Genomic DNA, 22,909 nt, shown 5'->3' on the forward strand with positions numbered 1-22,909 from the left:
CGGCAATTTCCGTCGTAAACGACATCGGATGTATTTTGAAGAATTACAAAGTCAGAATTATGTACATTCCCAACTGGGTCGGGAAATACTTCTTTGTTTATGTGTCAAGAACAAAAAACCCACATACTAGCAAAGCTAAATATCTTCAAGGGTTATGAAAACGGTTTAACCATAGCAAATATTTAGTTTTGCTAGTACATGTATATGAGGAAATATTGTCGTGGAATTATGGTAAGTTGTTGTATTATGTCCCATGACGTTATAAACACGACCATGTTTGGCTCTGCATAATTTATTCCGTTGTATGTGATGTGCAAGACAGACATTAGAAACTTTTTATTCAACAATGTAAAACAAATCGTATGAAACAGTTTTTGGAAAGCAAGTGTATGTACAACAAACAAACACACATTCGGTGATCAGTGATGGTTCCAAAAATCAGATAAAGGCTCATATATGTAACACAAGATATTTCCGGAACATACATCCCATTAATCAAGACTTGAAAACCACACAACCCTAACACCTAATTCTCTTCCGGCATAAGGTCCCCAAACACTGGCAGCTTCTCTCGCATAATCTCGTTTGCTAAATATTCTTGAGACTCATCATTAAACATGTCAGAAATGCCCCTTGTGTCGACAAGACAGTCCATGATTTTAGCAAACCTTCGAGGCGAGTCTGCGTGTTGTCTTCTCACTTCCAGTTGCAGACGATCGGCTGTCATGGCTTGGCACTTCTCGACTAATCGTTGGTTGATGAGCTTGCATCTGCCAGTTGAGAACACAACTAACGCACACATCAACGCATGTTCAGTTGGGTTAGGATCGAGTTTCTGTAGCTTGATAAGGCATTGTGACATCTGATCAAAATACCGCTTTGAAACGTATTTGTCTACGAGGTCTTCTTCATGGTAAACCCTTCCCGATTTTATAAAGATTTTGTGTTCAGGACTAAATGCCCTTATTGTTAACAAGATATCTATTTCATTGAGACTTGCTTTGATAAGATTGACCTGGTCACGCACTGGCAGAGACAAAAACAATGGAAACAGGTAGATGGCATAAACCAACCGCAAAACCTTATAATGAAAGAGCATGCCTATTTTGTAACACTCTTGAAGACGAATATCACTTTTTACTTGAATGTGAATTGTATGCTGAACTACGAGAAATGTATATCAAACCATATTACTTTAAAAGACGGAATATGTTTAAGTTTATTGAGTTGATGACCCCTCAAAAAGCTGTTGTTAATAGAAATTTGGCGATGTACGTGTATAAAGGGTTCGAATTACGAAAAACTTTCCATATGTATTATGAGTAGAAAACATATCCTCTTTTTGCTGTTAATACATCATGTCTTGCGACCTATGACTTATTTTAATTAATTAATTAATGCACGTTTTATAATGTGTATACTCATGGACATATTGTCTAGTGTATTATGAAATAAAACATAAAAAAAAAAACATATGAAAAGCAAGTGTTAGAAAATCGGGCATCAACTTCCCCACACTTCACACCTTACTCTTCGAGGATGAGTTCCGCTCAAACTGGCATCTTTTTCACATTATTTCGTTTGAACGACTGTTTTCATAGTCGTCATTTAACATGTCAGAAATACCGGGCGGATTGTGTTGCTGATGTTTAGTAAACAAAATTGACACTTTTATTTGCTTTCAATAAGAGAAAAAAAATGCAATATATCATTTTTCAAATATATTAACCACAATCCGTTGCCTGAAGCAATAAGTTAGTGAAATCCTTAGGGGCCGGGAATTAGGAGACCGGATGAGACCGGATAATACGGCGAGAGACCGGGAAATAGTATCGCCCAGAAATACCCCATGTGTCGATCAGGCAGTCCATGATTAAAACAAGCCTTCGACACGAGATCGCTCGATGCTTCTTCATTTTCAGCTGTCTTGGCTGGATACATCTCTACTCGTTGGTTAATGAAATTACATCGGCCTAGTGAGAATACAACTGAGGCACACATCAGTGAATGTTCTGTTGGGCTTGAATGGAATTTCTTCAGCTTAACCATACACTATGTCTTATTAAGCTGTTGCCGTTAAATGTATATCCGGATCATATATCCCATTAATTGCAGATTCGTTAAATTTCACCTTTTCAATGTACTGTTAAAACAATGACTAAGCATGAAAGGCGAAGGGTATATTCCATCGGGTATCATCATTTAATTACCCTACGACCTAATCTTCTTCCGGAATGAGCTCTGCTAAAAAAGCATCTTCTCTTGCATAATCTCGTTTGTATGAAATTCTTGGCAGTCGTCATTAAACATGTCAGAAATGCCCCTTGTGTCGACAAGGCAGTCCATGATTTTAGCAAACCTTCGAGACGAGTCCGCGTGTTGTCTTCTCACTTCCATTTGCAGACGATCGGCTGTCATGGCTTGGCACTTTTCGACTAATCGTGGGTTGATGAGCTTGCATCGGCCGGTTGAGAACACAACTAAAGCACACATCAACGCATTTTCTGTTGTGTTTGGATTGAGTTTCTGTAGCTTGACATGGCAATGTAACATTTGATCAAAGTTCCGCTTTGAAATGTATTTGTCTACTACGTCTTCTTCATGATAAACCTTTCCCATTCGTATAAAGATTTTGTCTTCAGCACTAAATTCCCTGAAAGTTAATAAGATATCTAATTCATTAATACTTGCTTTGATAAGATTGACCTGGTCACGCACTGGCATAGACGAATACAATGGTATTTCTTTTACAAAGTCACAAATGCTCTCAAGCCACTCGTCCAGTTCCTGTACACTTTCCTCAATGTCAGCAACACGTCCATCTATATCAAGTCCGTGTTGTTTGTAAATCTCCGTAAACTCGGTCCAACTAATTGCCTTCAAACTTCCAAACAGTTCTGTCCTCCGTTTATGATTTTCTGCCGCATCTTCAAGAGCTTTTGGGACATCTTCATCCTTTAGATTGCCCACTGAAAAGATTCGCATTATACCTAATAGTTCTGCCATTTTCCTGACAATGTCATCAGTAAACTCGTTCGGCTTCTCAGATCCAATACAACATCGCGATAGCTTTGAGTAAACGATAGCTAGCGATGCATCTAAATCCATGACGCTTTCTTGGTTTTTAACTTGTTTTTCTTTATCACTATCTCCCTCTACTTGTGTGCTTGCACCTGTCGAAGACTTTGCCTCAATTATGGTTTCTGTTCGCTTGGACAGTTTGTATCTACCTATACTCGATTTTTCTTTTGACATTCCTACCTCAAGGCATTTCTTTAATCGGCAGCCTTTACAGTGTCCTCTGGCCTTATCATTAAGAACACAATTACCTCCCTTTTTACAAGTGTAACTATCTTTCCTTAACAAATACCTTCTGAAACACCCTTTGCATGCCGCACATGAAATGACGCCGTAATGGCAACCACATGCCTTAGCACCGCACACGTAACAAGGCGGAAACGTTAGCTTGGCAGTTTCTCGATTTGGCCGTGCATTATCCTCAAAAATGTTATCATCGTTTCTTGTGAGATCTTTAGTTTGCATTTGATACACATGTTCCGTTCTACACACGTCTTTTAAGTCAATGATATCACAACTTCGTTCGGCATCAGAATTTGAATTCCACGGTGATAGCATGAAGTCCGTGGGAGGACTGCTGCTTTCTGTTGTGTTGGATATACATGTAATATCGTCATTAGGTGCTCTATGGACCATGTCGGTCATCGGCAGCAGTGTCCCGTCTTGTTCGAGAGTGTCGCTGTTCAATGTCGAATCATTGTAAACATTCACAAAGCTTTCATCATCACCGAAAACTTCTGATGGCTGAGCCATGTTTGTGCATAAGCATTTGGGTGTAGTCTTGCTGGTATTCCCTTTCAGACTCCGTTCTTAACAACCTGAAATGCCGGTGCAAACTTACATTATAACACAACTATAATCATTAAACTATTCATATGTATGCTTACAGAGTTAAAACTGGAATCCCGGTAAACATAAACACGTTTTCAATGCTAAATTTGCCATAAGGACACGTTTGTTAATGCAGGCTAGAGATATATCTTAAATCGATGACTTTAATTATGCATGTATACGCCCATAAAAAGTCACAACAGAAGCTGTCGATCAAATCAAGGTATCAATAAAGTTATCTTTAAGGAAAACATATACGTGTGATGGTAATAGAGTTTAAATCTTTTTCACAACTTGGTAACCAACAAGTAATCAAGTCAGTATCACGGGTGGCAGATACGTTGACAGGACCCCCCCCCCCCCTTTTGCCACGCCCCACCCCCTCCAAAACAATCAAGACCAAAAATGAATGGAAAATGATCATCAATCACAAAAACCTGAATATCAGGCCAAAAAAATCACATTTTTTTTAATTATTACAATGTACTTATTATAAGTAATAACTCAGGCCTGTAAACCATAGGTTTATAGGTCCGTGGTAATAATAGTAATTATTGGGATTTGTTTTCGTGGATTTTTTTGGTTGAAACATAGGTTTTTGTGAATAATGGTAATGTTCAAATCATTTTTGGTCTATTTTTTTATCTTTGTTTTATTGTTAACCTCTTTATTAATATTTTTATTATTTATTTATTTGTGTGTGTGTGAGGGGGGGGGGGGGCAAATAGGGTGGGTCCGTCAACGTATCTGCCGCCTGTGGACAACATATATAACCATTCATAGCTAAATATAAAAGTCGATGCCAACATACCTTCAAATACCACTATATTAAGTTCACTAGTATCACTGTAAATACTTCGGGATCGACCAAACAGTTAATATCTGTGCGTTTTCAGCTCTTAAATACACGGTTACAACTTTGTTATCACTAATTAATGTTTTCCATAAATGCATTATTTAGTAAGTAGTTAAAGGTGTACCACTCAATATATGTGTGTTATACATGTGTATGTATTAATTTTAAATAAGAGTGTCACAATAATCAGTTAAATTGTTATAATGAACTGACATCCTGTTTAACATAAACAAATACTCAATGTTTACTGTGTGAGCAAAATGACCCGCTCGATACTAGAAAGGTAAATAAGATAAGAGACTATATAGTGAACATTACCTAAAACTTAACTTAAACTGCATGTTATTACTCTCTTGGACCTAAAAAAATACATTTAATTCGGGTATACAGACCCTACCTACGAAATAGGTGCCGACCCTACAGTTTTTATAGTCAGTTGTTAAAATTAATATTACCTTTTTTTGTTTTGTTTTTTTAAGTGTGTGTTTTAAAATGTAGTTTAAAACCATTTAATTACAGCTTCACATTAACATCATTCAGCCTAATAAAAAATGAAAAAAAAATAAAAAGCCCACATGTTTTTTATTAGGATGTAACCCTAACCAAACCATGTTTTGGCTTTGTTAATATGTTTGTAATCATGTTAATTCATATATTAAAGCGGTTGTGCTATCATGATTGTTTTGATGATCATAAGCTGTATATGCTTGTATCTAAATAAATGTTATATTCTTTTCTGTTCTGATAATGTAAATGTTTAGGATACGTACAGGCTTTAGATATATCTTAAATCGACACTTCATTAAGAATGTATATATATATGCCCATAAATACTGACAATAACGAAAGCTAATAATAAAGCTGTAGATAAAACCAAGGTATCAATAAACTTACCTTTATGGAAAACAACGGTTATTTAGAGTTTTAATCCTTTTTCACGACTAGTGTGCCAACAACTAACAAACCAGTCAGCATATAACCAGTCATGTAGCTAAATATATTCCCTGTGCATACATACATGTATATTATCGACTAGATTTGTCGTTGGGTTAATTTCTGTGACATTAAAGTGACACTCTTATGAAAAATCAATACACACACTATGACAAACATAATTTTTTAGTGAAAAACCTTTATTTATTCTTTTTGGTATATTAAAACACTTATATTAATTGTGTTAATCTTATTCAGGAGTAAGAGTGCATCTCTAATGCTTGGATTAATTCAAGTTATCTAGGCGATGATGCATTTTTATAGTTAATGCTTGCAAACTCTTTTGCACACCAAACATGTATTATGACGCAGTATTTGTTAACTAAAAAAAGGTTTTGTTGATATTTTTTTCATTGCTGTTGATTTTTTTTCAGCCTTCATGTTTGTCTTCATCCTTAATTGGTCTGGTCTGTAATGTCCGTGATCCGTTGCAGAAAATTATCTTTTCCCGTGCTTGGCATATGGCATTTCCACATACTATTCAGTCAATTTTGTATCAACAAAACGCTATATCTACTTTGAACAGAAAACATATTCACCTGTTCTTGTTCATGTTAATCCAAATATTCTTGCTATCACTTTTTTTAGAAAATCACTTTTTGGCTTTTTATCCCACCAAGTGAGCGCAGGGAAATGCAAAAATTATTTTTTATGTATCGTCAAAGTTCGGTAGCTTGCCACAGTATCTTCGCGAACAAATACCACAGACAATTTAACAAACAACCAATTATCCGCTTCGAAACAGACATAATTATGTCACCATACCTAGACGTTTAAATATTTACTCGAAATCAACAATCCCATCTTCCATAGATTTGTGGAACCGGCTTGATGTTCACCTTCGTAACTGTAACACGCTTCATGAATTTAAGGCACGTTTAAAAGATACACACAAAGGCTCAATTGTTCCGCAATATTATCTTGTCGGGGATAGACTTTCAAATATACACCACACAAGAATCAGAAATACTTGTAGCAACCTTAACGCACATCTCCACATAAACTTTCTTCGAGATAATCCTATTTGTGACTGTGGACAAGGCACAGATGATGCAAAACATTATTTCTTTAAATGTATTGGATACGGCGAAGAACGCGTGTTATATTTTCGAAATACTCTAATATTTCATCCTTTAAGTACATCTAAATTATTATATGGGATAGAAGATAACACAGTCGATGAAAACAGTGTGCTTTTTCTTGAAGTTCTCAAGTACATAAAATTAACGAAACGTTTCTTTTGATATCACCCTCACTCACGATATAAACGGTCTGGGATGTTATAACATTGTATTTTCTTTTGGTGGCAACCAATTCTTTTTTTTTCAAAAGTAATTAACGTTTTCTCATCGTTCTAGTTACGTTTAATCATAGATTTAAACGGCATTGACGCTATATTGACGCCTGGGAAGGGCTGAAACTAATGTTGTAATAACTTGTAGCCCAACCCATTTGTTCTTTTTGCTTTATTTGATTGTAAGTGTACGTGTAGATTGTATGCAAAATAATTATGTTTACAAAAGAGCAATAAAATATGATTAAACTAAAATTCCATGCATTTCGGCACTATCCGTTTACACATCAGCCGTTGGATAATTTGACCACGAAGGAATCGTTTAAACAGCATATGTCCCAACAAGTATTAAAAGTATCAACAACTTTGCGGTGAATCAAGCAATTGTTGCTCGCCGCTGCCATAAATCTGACACCGTTGGACATTAGCTCTATCAGACACTGGCCATAATGCCACATTTCTTAAACTGCCAGAACATTAACTTCTCTCCTAATGAATTGACTATCATGTGGTTAAACAAATTTAATGATTGAAATTGTTTTAATATTTAACTAATTATTGGCAGATGCTGAAAGTTTAAGTCTGACAAAAGATGGGATGCAATGTTGTGAGCATAGAAGCTCCGCCTCTATATGCAAATTAGTAACCGCCCTGCTAAGGCACCAAGTTGGAACCCCTAGAAGTATCAAAGAGAGGCAGTATAATTCAGACTATTGATGTACTCACATGTTATACACTTGTAGAATAAATGTACTAAAACTTTAAGTGCCTTTATTACATACCTACATTGAAACACAACATGTGTGTGCGTATGTGCGTGTGTGCGTGTGTGTGTGTGTGAGAGAGAGAGAGAGCTTAACCATACTGATAGAAGGTTATATTATATAAATATGAAGATAATGAGTTATTTTACTCTATGTGAAAATAAATGAGAAAAAATAGATAGAAGTTGCCTAAGTCTAAAAGTTGTTTGCGATGTTGCTCCTCAAACGTGTACCTTTCTCCTCGCTTTTACTGCGTACATTACATTGATTGTGCTTTTGTACATGGGCATTTTAAACACATCTGGATGACGTAGACCATAAAAATAAGTACACGCATACACGCACCCGTATAAGTAGTGGTTTGTTAACAACTTTTTATTGACACATAGATTCACCCTTAGTTTAGAGTTAAACATCACGAGTGTTATATGTTCTCTAGTTCACCTATTGAATCATTTTGTTTGTCCAAAACATTAGTTTAATGACCAACTATGAAAAACAAGTGTTAGAAAATAACTTCCCCACACTTCACACCTTACTCTTCCGAGATGAGTACCGCTCAAACTGGCATCTTTTTCACATTATTTCGTTTGACCGACTGTTTTCATTTCATAGTCGTCATTTGACATGTCAGAAATACCGGGCGGATTGTGTTGCCGATGTTTGGTAAACAAAATTGACAATTTTATTTGCTTTCAAAAGGAGAATAAATGCAATATATCATTTTTCAAATATATTAACCACAATCCGTTAATAAGTTTTTGCAATCCTTAGGGGCCGGGAATTAGGAGACCGGATGAGACCGGATAATACGGCGAGAGACCGGGAAATAGTATCGCCCAGAAATACCCCTTGTGTCGACCAGGCAGTCCATGATTAAAACAAGCCTTCGACACGAGATCGATGTCTCTTCACTTCCAGTTGTCAACGGTGGCTGGATACATCTCGACTTATCGTAGGTTAATGATCTTACATCAGCCTAGTGAGAATACAACTGAGGCACACTTCAGTGAATGTTCTATTGCAATCGTAAAAACTCGGCCTTCTCCGGCAAGCTTCGAGATAGACCATATCTTGATACTAGCCGAGGAGTTCCGATTGGTTCTGTTGGGCTTGAATGGAATTTCTTCAGCTTAACCGTACACTATGTCTAATTAAGCTGTTGCCGTTAAATGTATATCCGGATCATATATCCCATTAATTCCTGATTCGTCAAATTTCGCCTTTTCAATCATTGTCATTGTTCACAATACAAGTATGTACTGTTAAAATAATGGCCATGTATGAAAGGCGAAGGGTATACTCCATCGGGTATCATCATTTAATTACCCTACGACCTAACCTTCTTCCGGAATGAGCTCTTCTCTCGCATAATCTCGTTTGTACGAAATTCTTGGCAGTCGCCATTAAACTTGTCAGAAATGCCCATTGTGTCGACAAGGCAGTCCATAATTTTAGCAAACCGTCGAGACGAGTCCACGTTGCAGACGATCGGCTGTCATGGCTTGGCACTTCTCGACAAATCGTGGTTTGATGAGCTTGCATAGGCCGGTTGAGAACACAACTAACGCACACATCAACGCATGTTCTGTTGTATTTGGATTGAATTTCTGTAGCTTTACAAATCATTGTGACATCTGATCAAAGTTCTGCTTAGAAACGTATTTGTCTACTACGTCTTCTTCATGATAAGCCCTTCCCGTTCTTATTAAGATTTTGTGTTAAGCAATAAATCCCCTAGTTTAATAAGATATCTTATTCATTAATACTTGCTTTGATAAGCTTGACCTGATCACGCACTGGCAAAGACAAAAACAATGGTACCTCTTTCATAAAGCAGCACGCTCTGTCAAACCAACTGTCCAGTTCCTTAGCAGAGAACTCCATGTCAGCTACCCGTCCATCTATATCAAGTCCGTGCTGCCTATACATCTCAGTAAACTCAGTCCAGCTAATTGCCATTAAACTTCCAAACGGTTCTCTTCTAATATGTGCAGATAACCGTAAACATGTCATATATTCTTTCTTAAAATGTCGTTTTTGATCTGCGCTTTTACTATTTATACAAAACTTCTCACAATACTAATTTGGGCATATCATTGATCGAGGAGATTATATTTCGTCAATAGATCACTGCACATCGTTATATATTCAAATTGAACATGAAATGGGTTTCCCTGACTTGTCAACATGCACCACTCATGCTCATCATAGAACCCCTCTTGCAGCACTGCATCCCTACTGCATCAAACTAATCCTACAAAAATACTAGTAATTACTTATTCAAATCAAGATATAGAGTATTTCAATCAATGCATTTAGTTAACACTTTTCTTTTATTTCTCGAAGTAGGGAAGAGTAGGAGCTTAACAAAAGGTATGGAAAAGTAGGAAAAGAAGGGCTCACTTGCAAGCTTGCGTCTGACAAATGCTTCTTTCATATAATTGCAAACATTTTAACCGGACAGAAAATATAGAATCAAAGTTCTATAAGTCGATCTTACGAAATATTCGTTGGTAAGATGACCATCTGTAGGTGTTAAAGTCATAAAGCAATGTTTTTGTCGTAGCTACTGCTATGCAAAGTCCAAGTTCTCAATTCGTTTCGAACGTGGACTGGTTGCAACTGTCGCTTCAACCGTTATACAACTGATTTTAGTTATGTATCATGCAAATTGTGAGAAATGCTTTAAAAGCAGCACATGCAGCATAGTGTAAAATAATCTCTATAAAGAAGTTCTTGGAACAAGTGTATTTACAATCAACCATATACAAAACGTTCTTGGAAATTAATGTATGCACAATAAAAAACAAACATTAGGCCCTCATTGATTGTTTGGAAACGCAGATAATAGAGATGTTACGACAACGAACTCGACGTGAACTTGTACGCGTAGCTACAGGTACAGAAAGTAGTTGCAGTTGAGTATGTGATTTTCCTATTTGAAGTTGTACTTTTCGGCTCGCTGTCATGGCATAAATCACTTTTGTCATTTTTTCGTACATGTAAATTTTAATCGTGTACAATATATACTAATCTTTCTGCAATTACTTCCGAGAGACAGAGTAGTTGGCCTCCCATGTTGTCTTGTCTTCCTTGACCATCTTGGTGAATCAGGGATAGCGCGGCTACTGTTTAAAGACAAGGCGGTTCTCTCGGTAGTAATTGAAGAAAGGTTTGCATTTGCAATTGACGTAATGCACAAAAACACGGACACACGAGCAACTACCCGTATAAGTAGTGTTTCGCAACCTCTCTATTGACAAATGTGTATGCACCGCAAGTCCAACCGGAACAATAATCCAATAAAATCCAGAGTACAAAACCACAAAGTTACCGACTGTTCTTTATGTAAGACCTGAAAGGTAAAGGTGGTAGGCTATCTGGCATCAACGTCCCTTAAACCTTACTCCTAATCTTCTTCCGGCATAAGTTTCGCTAAAACTGGTACCTTCTCTCGCACAATCTCGTTTGTATAATATAAGTCATAGTCGTCATTAAACATGTCAGAAATACCCCTTGTGTCGACAAGGCAGTCCATGATTTTAGCAAACCTTCGAGACGAGTCCGCGTGTTGTCTTCTCACTTCCAGTTGCAGACGATCGGCCGTCATGGCTTGGCACTTTTCGACTAATCGTGGGTTGATGAGCTTGCATCGGCCGGTTGAGAACACAACTAACGCACACATTAACGCATGTTCTGTTGGGTTTGGATCGAGTTTCTGTAGCTTGACAAGGCAAAGTGTCATCTGATCAAAGTTCCGCTTTGAAACATATTTGTCTACTACGTCTTCTTCATGATAAACCTTTCCCATTCGTATAAAGATTTTGTGTTCAGCACTAAATTCCCTAAAAGTTAACAAGATATCTATTTCATTTGCACTTGCTTTAATAAGATTGACCTGGTCACGCATTGGCAAAGACAAAAACAATGGTATTTCTTTTACAAAATCACAAATGCTCTCAAGCCACTCGTCCAGGTCCTGTACACTTTCCTCAATGTCAGCAACACGTCCATCTATATCAAGTCCGTGTTGTTTGTAAATCTCCGTAAACTCGGTCCAACTTATTGCCTTCAAACTTCCAAACAGTTCTGTCCTCCGTTTATGATTTTCTGCCGCATCTTCAAGAGCTTTTGGGACATCTTCATCCTTTAGATTGCCCACTGAAAAGATTCGCATTATACCTACATGTTCTTTTATTTTCCTGACAATGTCATCAGTAAACTCGTTCGGCTTCTCAGATCCAATACAACATCGCGATAGCTTTGAGCAAACGATATCTAGCGATGCATCTAAATCCATGACGCTTTCTTGGTTTTTGACTTGTTTTTCTTTATCACTATCTCCCTCTACTTGTGTGCCTGCACCTGTCGAAGACTTTGCCTCAATTATGGTTTCTGTCCGCTTGGACAGTTTGTATCTACCTATACTCGATTTTTCCTTTGACATTCCTACCTCAAGGCATTTCTTTAATCGGCAGCCTTTACAGTGTCCCCTGGCCTTATCATTAAGAACACAATTACCTCCCTTTTTACAAGTGTAACTGTCTTTCCTTAACAAATACCTTCTGAAAAACCCTTTGCATGCCGCACATGAAATGACGCCGTAATGGCAACCACATGCCTTAGCACCGCACACGTAACAAGGCGGAAACGTTAGTTTGGCAGTTTCTCGATTTGGCCGTGCATTAACCTCAAAAATGTTATCATCGTTTCTTGTGAGATCTTTAGTTTGCTTTTGATACACATGTTCCGTTCTACACACGTCTTTTAAGTCAATGATATCACAACTTATTTCGGCATCAGAATTTGAATTCCACGGTGATAGCATGAAGTCCGTGGGGGGACTGCTGCTTTCTGTTGTGTTTGATGAAATATCGTCATTAGGTGCTCTGTGTACCATTTGGGTCATCGGCAGCAGTATCCCGTCTTGTTCGAGAGTGTCGCTTTTCAATGTCGAATCATTGTAAACATTCACAAAGCTTTCATCATCACCGAAAACTTCTGATGTCTGAGCCATGTTTGTGCATAAGCATTTGGGTGTAGTCTTGCTGGTATTCCCTTTCAGACTCCGTTCTTAACAACCTGAAATGCCGGTGCAAACTTACATTATAACACAACTATAATCATTGAACTATTCATATGTATGCTTACAGAGTTAAAAATGGAATCCTTGTAAACATAAACACGTTTTCAATGCTTAATTTGCCATAAGGGCACGTTTGTTAATGCAGGCTAGAGATATATCTTAAATCGATGACTTTTATTATGCATGTATACGCCCATAAAAAGTAACAACAAGAAACTTTCTACATAAAGCTGTCGATCATATCAAGGTATCAATAAACTTATCTTTAAGGAAAACAAATAAGTGTGAAAGTTATAGAGATTAAATCTTTTTCACAACAACTAATCTAGTCAGCATCACGGGTGGTAGATACGTTGACAGGACCCTTCCTTTTTGCCACGTCCCACCCCTCCAAAACAATCAAGACCAAAAGTGAATGGAACATGATCATCAATCACAAAAAAACACTAAATATCAGCCAAAAAAATCACGATTTTTTTTTATTTTTAATTATAACAATGTACTTATTATAAGTAATATTTAACTCAGGCCTGTAAACCATGATATGTTTATAGGTCCGTGGTAATAATTGTAATTATTGGGATTTGTTTTCGTGGATTTTTTGATACACAGGTTTTTGTGAATAATGGTAAAGTTCAAATTATTTTTGGTCTTTTTTGTTTTTGTTTTATTGTTAATTTCTTTATTATTATTTTTATTATTTATTTATTTGTGTGTGTGTGTGTGTGTGTGGGGGGGGGGGGCAAATAGGGTGGGTCCGCAACGTATCTGCCGCCTGTGGACAGCATATATAAGCATTCATAGCTATATATAAAAGTCGATGCCAACAAACTTTCAAATATCACTATATTAAGTTCACTAGTATCACTGTAAATACTTCGGGATCGACCAAACATTTAATATTTGTGCGTTTTCAGCTCTTAAATACACGGTTACAACTTTGTTATCACTAATTAATGTTTTCCATAAATGCATTATTTAGTAAGTAGTTAAAGGTGTACCACTCAATATATGTGTGTTATACATGTGTATGTATTAATTTTAAATAAGAGTGTCACAATAATCAGTTAAATTGTTGTAATGAACTGACATCCTGTTTAACATAAACAAATACTCAATGTTTACTGTGTGAGCAAAATGACCCGCTCGATACTAGAAAGGTAAATAAGATAAGAGACTATATAGTGAACATTACCTAAAACTTAACTTAAACTGCATGTTATTGCTCTCTTGGACCTAAAAAAATACATTTGGTTCGGGCATACAGACCCTACCTACGAAATAGGCGCCGACCCTACAGTTTTTGGTCTAGGGCACTTGTGGCCTAGTTCATAGCCATAACCGCGATGTCTGCATTTTCAAGCCGCATCTGAGGGTTCGCTGACGTAATGTATTCATACGCTGTATTTTGATTGGATTGCCGTTAGCGAATTTGAATAATCAAAGTAGTACCAGAACTGATTACAATCACAACATCCAATAAAAATAGTTCTCCTAACAATTCAAGCTAACTGTATGTTCTTTTAATGAAGCACAATAAATGCATACGTAGCGAGTGAGTTAATCGGGTTAACCACATGTTCTTGCATACGGTCAGATTATATGCAATAAGAATATGAACATATTGGAAAAGTACGCATCGAGGTTTTTCCGTTCAATGCTCTTTATTGATATACTGGTACCCTCTTTCGCTATTATCCGAAAAGAAATTAGTATCAGCTAACCGTGGTGCCCGTCGCGCATTCGAAATGCAACATGATTTTTTGGTATTTATTGTTCAAATACTATTAATGTTAACTAAAAACCATATGCCGCGTACCTGTATAACTTTATATTTTTGAGGAAAAGTAAATCAGGGTACCAGTCTACTTATTGACCTCAAAATTTACTCTGATCAGAGCGGCCGAATGATTCAGACATGTATGTTATCACTACTTCCGGATGCTGATGATGTGAATTTCATAGTGTTTTATTGATGAAATTTATCAATAAAGCCGCCATTGAATGCTTACCACCATCAAACGGATTTATTTTCATCTTACCGAGGGTAGCATTTTTAATTTGACACGTTAATTTTCAAGCAATACAACAAGTTCGTTTGAAAAACTCATGTGATTTCAATTTTGCAAAATGGAGATAAAAAATATCAAATATGCTCATACTTATTTATGAAGTTTCATTTTAAATGAAGCCAAATATATGGATATGTGCACAGCATCTGTGAATAAGATGATTGTTTACCTATGTGCATATAAAAATCTTGGAGCCACTCTCAGTGTAAGTACATGACATTGTGATAAACCATCGCCATGGCATTGATAAAACAATCTTGCATGCTCAATTTTGATTTCCTCTCTTACATAATGCACCAGTCAATTGTTACCACGGCCCCCTCGAGGATATACCAGGGAAAAGGGCTGTGTTTTTACCTTTCAGGTGCCCTCGTAGCTAAAGAACTTCAGCGAACACATTATATATTACCTTTTTGGACATGTTGTAAACATCAAAAAAAAAATAATATCAACATTACAGTTATGGAAGCCAGAACTAGTGTCCTCGCAATGCTGGGTGATTGCGGTGGTTTTGTCTTCCTTCAAAATATATCAGGAAATTGCTCTTACCTTAGATCCCCGGGGTGTGGGGTTATTCACGGGATTTTACCACCAGTTCGTTCTCGCAGGGCATGGATTTTACCGGGGATTGACTGGATGAAAATCCGGGGGGGGGGGGGGGAGGGCGTGGTTACAATTGTCTGGTGCATACTTTACAAGTTCTTTTTCTGAAGACGCTTTGTGCTCACTTTTTGTTTTCTAGCCAAGAATGAAATCAGTCAGAGATACAGTATGGTGATGCATTGTTGATAGATCAATATAAATTTGTGAAGTATTTGAGGGAAAGGTATTTGGTTAAATAATTTACAAGTGTAACTTTTGAGTTTTATTTAACAATGCAGTGCCGAAAATTGTGGAGATTTAATTGAATTTGTATTAATTAATCAGTTGACTTGTGGCGTTTAGGGAACAAAATCAAAATATTCAATAAAGATCCCTTATGTTGTGGAATAATAAAGTAATGAAGATTTAATCTCACAACAGTCTTTCTCAAATGCTGTCAAGGCTTTTTTATGCTTAGGAATATCTAACCTCGCGATGTCAGACCAGAAATCATCTTGGCATGAGCTTGGATCACAATGTATCATTATCCACCAGTCAATTGTAACCACGGCTCTCACATCCGGGGGTATACCGGGGATAGCCGGCGAAATGGGCCATGTTTTTACCTTTCAGGTGGCCCCGCAGTGCCAGGTCTTCCCGGAAAAAGCAGTGTGGATGGGGCTTAACCTAATGTCCCTTGGATGCGGGGCATTTGGTGGGGACTTTACCATCAGATTATCTCCGCAGGTCGGGGACTTTAGCTGGGTTTGGCTGCACTGAAAGTAAAAGTCCCTGCTATACTAGGACCGGGGGGGGGGGGGCGGGGGGCATGGTTACAATTGACTGATGCATTAGCTTGTGTATTCAGATAAAGTTAAGAATAAATATTTATTTATATAACTTATACTTTGTAATCTACCGGTAATTCAAAGATTTGAAAAAGGTATCCTTTATCAATAAATGCAAATATACATAAATGACTGTGCAAATCTTTTTGTATCATCCAAATATGAGTAGCTTGCAGGGTGAATGTTATTTGTAAAAATTATACTAGGTGAGCTTTCAAGATTACCTTTCCATTCGCATACACAATGCAGTTTGAAACCTGAATAATTAAAACAAATCTTGGTTGTAGACCATTACTATTAAATATTTGATAAGTCACAGACGTTATAAGGTACAGTTTAAAGGGGCTGTACTAAGTTAATGATGAAAAAGCAAAAATTTAAAGAAAATTGTAGAAAATTGACATAAACTTGGTATCGATGTGTACAATTAATGCATTGAAACTTACTACTGATGATCCCCATAGTTTACAAATGATTTATTAATAGCAGTTATTTCGTGTTTTTCCATTAAAAAAGATTACTAGGTATTGTCGTTCCAAGACAAAAATTTAAAAAGTTGTCAAAATGAGAGTGCAGCTTTAAACTCATAATAAAATGTCAATGCACTTCAGTTGACATAATTTTAAAAGCATAATATATCTTTTATGTGACCTTACATTATAATGAATTTATTCAGATCAGTGACTTTTCTTGCCCTTAAATGTGAACAAGAAAGCTTGGGATTGAACACTAAATGAAACAGGAATGAAATTAAATGAATCACAAAATATCATCAAATTTATACACAAATGTTCTTTTATATACCAAAAAATGAAACTTTTTATACATACAAAAATTAAACATTTACTAAATACGGTTATAAAAAATGATGAATACATTTGTAGGATTTGATATCCTACTAGATGTAACTCGGCTTCGTTCATTTTTCTAAACTTTCTCTCAGTGATGAGGAATAAATTTTATTCACTGCAGTTGTGTTTTCTAAGTTTATGAAAATAAGAACAATTGAAACAATTCATTAACTACTGTTGATCAGTGCAGATTGTGGGAGGTCATGGTTGATTTCAATGAACCACCAATAAGCCCTGCCAAAATTGGATACTGATTGGTTAGTCAGGTGCTTTTGGTAGGAATGATTAGCATGAATGTTAATTTTAACCATCATTTATGAATGTTAATTGTTTACACAATCATTGAATATTGAAATAACAAGCGAAATGTTAGTTTGAATGATGAAAGCCATGAAATATGTGAAGTATTCAAAAAGAGACCATTTTTTTCAGCTTGTGTAAAAAATGAGAAAATTGTTAAGTAAAATTATTTATTGTTTATCAGGAAAATGTTGAAATCTCATGTTTAGGCCTATAGTGATCATACTTGATTTCTATGTTATTGGCACTTATTGCAATATGTTTTATTCATTGCAATATTTATGTAAAACATCAATTATTATGTTGACTTAAGTTTGTAGATAAGAACTAATGGTATAGGTGATGAGAGAATTATCTCATAAGTCTTTAAAACCCCTTTTGGTAGTGTGAGTTTTTTGCTCAAGTCTTGTTCAGTTTAGCTTTTGAAGATTTTCAAAGTAACTGCAAAACAAGTCCAGCTGTCTAGAAAGACTATGTCAAACCCTGACCAGATATAATTTCTTGTCTTACCAACTTGGCAATGGTTTTATCACAACATAGGATATTGGTTTGAACATGTTAGTGTTTTTGTATGTGGAATGAAATATCATAAGTGGCACTAAATTGAACATAATTTATAGTTCTCATTGATATTACACATAGCCCATAGCCCCAAGTACATGTTGATCTAAGATTTAAGGATTGGATGGAGTCAGGGCAAGAACAATGCATGTTAATACATTGTACTTTCCAACACAAGAATTGTTTGTTTATTCAAGTAAATAAAACAATCCCAACACCAAGGAACTGCAGTATTGCTGCTTTGCATAACCAGCTTAATTGACATTATGAGTTAATTGCTGCAATTAAAGGCACATCTAGTTTTCAGAATTATTCAAACTCTGATTTAGCAACCTTAATTTAGTTATATGAACTTCTTTTGCGAAATGAAAGCTTTTTTAGATTTACAAGGACGGGTGAAAAGTATTTTCCAAATGTACTGCAACACCTGATACCTGTTGCCTAGGAATCCAACAAATTCTTGGCACTCCAAATGTTACAGTACTATTCAATTTGGAGTGCCTGAAAAGAAAGCTTCTTGATTCTACATTCAACATCTTCTTTCTGTATGACATATTGGACCAGGGAATCATGAACCTACAACCTTTTGCATCTATTGAGATAGGGAGCTATCAGGACAGTGACAGAGGACAATATAAGAATGGCCAACTGCTGCATTTATTGAGTTATCTAATGCATACAAATAAAGACGGAGAAAATAAATTTTTCCAAACTACTTCCTTAAGCATCTTGTACATGTATGTAGTTGTCTTTTACAATGATTGTTCAAAGTTACAATGGCCCTGTGGGTTAAAGATGCTCTGTCCACGGGGTAACAGGTTTTGTACATAATAGGGTTATAAGTACTGCGTCTTGATCCAGTAGGTTGTATTCGACTCAAGGAGATTTTTGCACATTCCGACACCACAAGGCACAAGCCGAGTAAAATCAAAATCTACAAAAAAACTACCAGAATCAAATATGACATTCCGCCATATCCGGATCAAAACGCAGTTACCATATTTTAGCCTAAAATGTTATAATTATGTGAAGTACTTTTATGCGCAGTCACCCATAGTCGCTTAGGTGTTAATCCGATCTGGTCATTGTTCAGTTTAATTTCGTCCTGTCCAGACGTCCAGTATTTGACTTAAAAAAATGGCGGCATCAGAAAATGGCGCTCGACCGAAGACAAAGGCTTCGCGAAAAGTTCAAGAGGCCATTGAGTCTCTAGTGGAGGAGAACAAGGAAATACAAGAGGAGCTTGTGAATTTGACTCCAAAGAAGGAGACCTCTTACAACTCTCTGGATGCTTTACGTCGTGAATGCTCGGTTCTACAACAGCAGATAGCGTACTGACGTCACAAGAGTGGTATATGGCCGTATTGCACTGGAGCGGAATATGGGTTAAAGTATTTTGTGATATGTATTGCATGTGGATTGATGATGGGTATAAAATAAAGAATAAAGTTATGTTTGGTATTCCATTCTCACTAGCAGTGTGATGAACTGCTGATACCATGTTATGAAATTTGATGGTCAAAGTATTTAAAAGACATTTCAATATTTCATACTTTAAAAACATATTCATCTCATCTTAGTCTACTCAACTTGCTTTGCTATGTACAAAAGTCTGCAGCAGTTATATGAATAGCATTAGACAGAAGGCAGTGCCTAATATTTATCAACAGCACTAAGTTATCATGGTAACATGTTATATGAATTGAATACCAAGCACAAATTAAGAGGGAGAAAATAATTATTCACTTTTTAAATAAAAACTACTTCCTAATAGCATTGTGTATGCAGTATGACATAGGTGTACAATGTAGATGTCTTTTACAAAGATTGTTTAAAGTATGGCTCTGTGGTTTAAAGTTCCCCTGAAAAAGAGGCGACAGGTTTATAGTATATAATTACATCATTGAAAAACTTCTCTGAAACTGCAAATAACAGTTCTTTGATTAAAAGGAATTGATCAAATTAAAGAAGTATGTGTGCCAACCACGTAAATTAATTTGTACAAGTCTGATTTAACGACTTTGGGAAATTCAAAAGAACTATGACTTTATCTGATTTAACGCTTTAGCCCCCCCACCCACCCCCCTCACTCTACACACACTTAACTAGATTTTTCAAATTTCCTTTGCAGCTTGCAAGCAGTTTTAGTCTAAAGTTTAAGCTAGCCCATTAAACAGTGACCCCTTGTGATATGAGCCTATTTTTTCAATGCTTAGAACATGGTTGTCAACATTCCCCTGAATGAGGCCCTAGTCCATCAGTGCTTTCAGCACTTTGATTATAGTCAGTTGTTAAAAATAATATTACTTTTTTGTTTTGTTTTTTAAGTGTGTGTTTTAAAATGTAGTTTAAAACCATTTAATTACAGCTTTACATTAACATCATTCAGCCTAATAAAAATGAAAAAAATAAAAAGCCCACATGTTTTTGAATAGGATGTAACCCTAACCAAACCATTTTTTGGCTTTGTTAATATGTTTGTAATCATGTTAATTTATATATTAAAGCGGTTGTGCTATCATGATTGTTTTGATGATCATAAGCTGTATATGCCTGTATCTAAATAAATGTTATATTCTTTTCTGTTCTGATAATGTTTAATGTTTAGGATACGTACAGGCTTTAGATATAATATATCTTATATCTTATAATATTATCTTAAATCGACACTTCATTAAGCATGTATATATATGCCCATAAATACTGACAATAACGAAGGCTAATAATTAAGCTGTAGATAAAACCAAGGTATCAATAAACTTACCTTTATGGAAAACAACGGTTATTTAGAGTTTTAATCCTTTTTCACGACTGGTGTGCCAACAACTAACAAACCAGTCAGCATATAACCAGTCATAGCTAAATATATTCCCTGTGCATGTATACATGTACATTATCGACTAGATTGCCGTTGGGTTAATTTCTGTGACATTAAAGCTGCACTCTCACAGATTGAACATTTTGACTATTTTTTTAGTTTTTACCTTGGAACGACCCGATTTTTGCGAAAATGCATGGACACCAGTTATATATAAGACTACTGATGTTTTAAATTGATGGTTTAAGCATTTTTCTTAAACCATTAGTAAGCCATAAAACATTAATTTTTGAACGGTAATATGAAAATCTGCGATCTGATCTTTTGTCAGCAATATTTTATCACTGGTTTGCAGATATTTACGCAACAATTTGCTTGGATTAATTTACTCAAGGCGATGATGCATTTTTCCTATTTAATGCAAGCTCTACTGCACATCAAATATGAATTATGCAATGCCATTGTACATGCCAGTAAGAAAAAAAGAAGATATTGTATTTCTCCCACCTCAGATAAGTAGATCCAATAATTTAACCATGCTAGATATTCTTATCTTGCCCACGGGCGAAGATAAAATGCCCGTATGGAACTCCTTTTATCACATTATAATTACCTCCATTGTTGAAGACTGTCGTCAGTAGCATCAAGGAAATCTTGTCTTATGGTAATATTAAGAACGCTAATTAATTATTTCTCGCTTCAAATGTCACCATAAAACAGTTTTCAGGCACCATTCAAGAAATAATGCTTCATTCTCCTTCGAACTATTTAAAAAGACCGATTTGACTATTAAAATTAACTGGATCACTGCGCGTAAATCCATGACAACCACGTGCTATCGCATATCCATACGCAATTATTTTCACTAAGTAAGAAAGAGTTCCAGCAAAAAATACATTTTTACTTAATTTTGTTTAACTGAGGTGGGAGAAAAAGCATCTACCATAGCCGCTCGTATAAGATAGGTTCATCCCGACCCTCGCGCAGGGTGTTTTGCGGAAACTCGGTAAACCTCGTTTCCGCAAAACACCCTACGCTCGGGTCGGAATGAACCTATCTTATACTTTCGGCCATGGAAGATACTTATAATTTGCCCGTATTTTCGTGAATTGGTTATCCATTGTTTGTCTAGTTCCTAGTCTAAAATAATAGACGTGTTATACGGGATTCTTCCAATCACAAAATAATAGACGTGTTATACGGGATTCTTCCAATCCCCAAATAATAGACGTGTCATATGGGATTCTTCCAATCCCTAACGGAATTGCCATATCAAAAATCGTAAAAAAAATCCGTCAACGTACAATTATTTAAAGAAGTCTGTTTCCCCCCGCCTACTAGTTTTTATTATATTCCATTAAAATTTCAAGTTTTATTCATACTCGAGCCGGGCATGAGAGGTAACAAACATGTATCAAAACATATAACAATGAGAAAATAGAAATATGAAGTGAACAGAGTAACAGCAAAAACAAACAAACATATCAGCATATCGTGAAAAGTTTATTTTAGAAATAAATTAAGGCAGATATGATTCAAATACTTGAAATTCAGCCTTATTATTGTTTCAAAGACTGCTAGCTTTATCAATTAATGTATTTTCATCAGTACTACACATTCATTTTTTATTGTTCAAAATGTTTGAATTTGAATATCTAACGAAGTTATTATTAACATATTTACGTCTTTCATCAATAAAGTGATTACAATTAAAAAATATAATGAAATTCGTCTCCTATTTCTTGTCTATCAGACAGTGTACAAAGTATTTAAATTCCATAGAAACGACCCTTTTCTATAGGTAAATTAAAATTAAGGCATCTAAATTTACAAAGAGTAATAGCCATGTTTTTGGCAAACATTGCAGATATGTAAATATATGTATGTATTTAATCCGCAGTTAATCCTTTGATTGAGCACACAGTTGGTATATATCTGCACTTTTATTAAATAATGTTATGTAACGGTCCGC

The 22,909-nt window shown here is 35.9% G+C and overlaps 2 protein-coding genes across 2 annotated transcripts; both read right to left on the bottom strand.

Moving 5' to 3' along the window:
• Positions 1–287: 287 nt before the first annotated feature.
• LOC128241052 (uncharacterized) lies at positions 288–21,009 on the bottom strand. The gene is made up of 5 exons (XM_052958038.1): positions 20,884–21,009; positions 11,233–12,901; positions 9,641–9,800; positions 2,360–3,822; positions 288–1,172 (listed from the first exon to the last, which is right to left on the bottom strand). Exons 2-5 carry the CDS (start codon positions 12,834–12,836, stop codon positions 527–529), a joined length of 3,873 nt encoding a protein of 1,290 aa, XP_052813998.1. The 5' UTR covers positions 12,837–12,901; positions 20,884–21,009; the 3' UTR covers positions 288–526.
• On the bottom strand, positions 1,658–5,776 carry LOC128240698 (vitamin D3 receptor B-like). The gene is made up of 2 exons (XM_052957438.1): positions 5,660–5,776; positions 1,658–3,896 (listed from the first exon to the last, which is right to left on the bottom strand). The coding sequence occupies exon 2, from the start codon at positions 3,829–3,831 to the stop codon at positions 2,245–2,247; it is 1,587 nt and encodes a 528-aa protein (XP_052813398.1). The 5' UTR covers positions 3,832–3,896; positions 5,660–5,776; the 3' UTR covers positions 1,658–2,244.
• Positions 21,010–22,909: the final 1,900 nt, after the last annotated feature.

Source organism: Mya arenaria, chromosome 7, assembly GCF_026914265.1.
Source record: "Mya arenaria isolate MELC-2E11 chromosome 7, ASM2691426v1".
Classification (NCBI taxonomy): Eukaryota; Metazoa; Mollusca; class Bivalvia; order Myida; family Myidae; genus Mya; species Mya arenaria.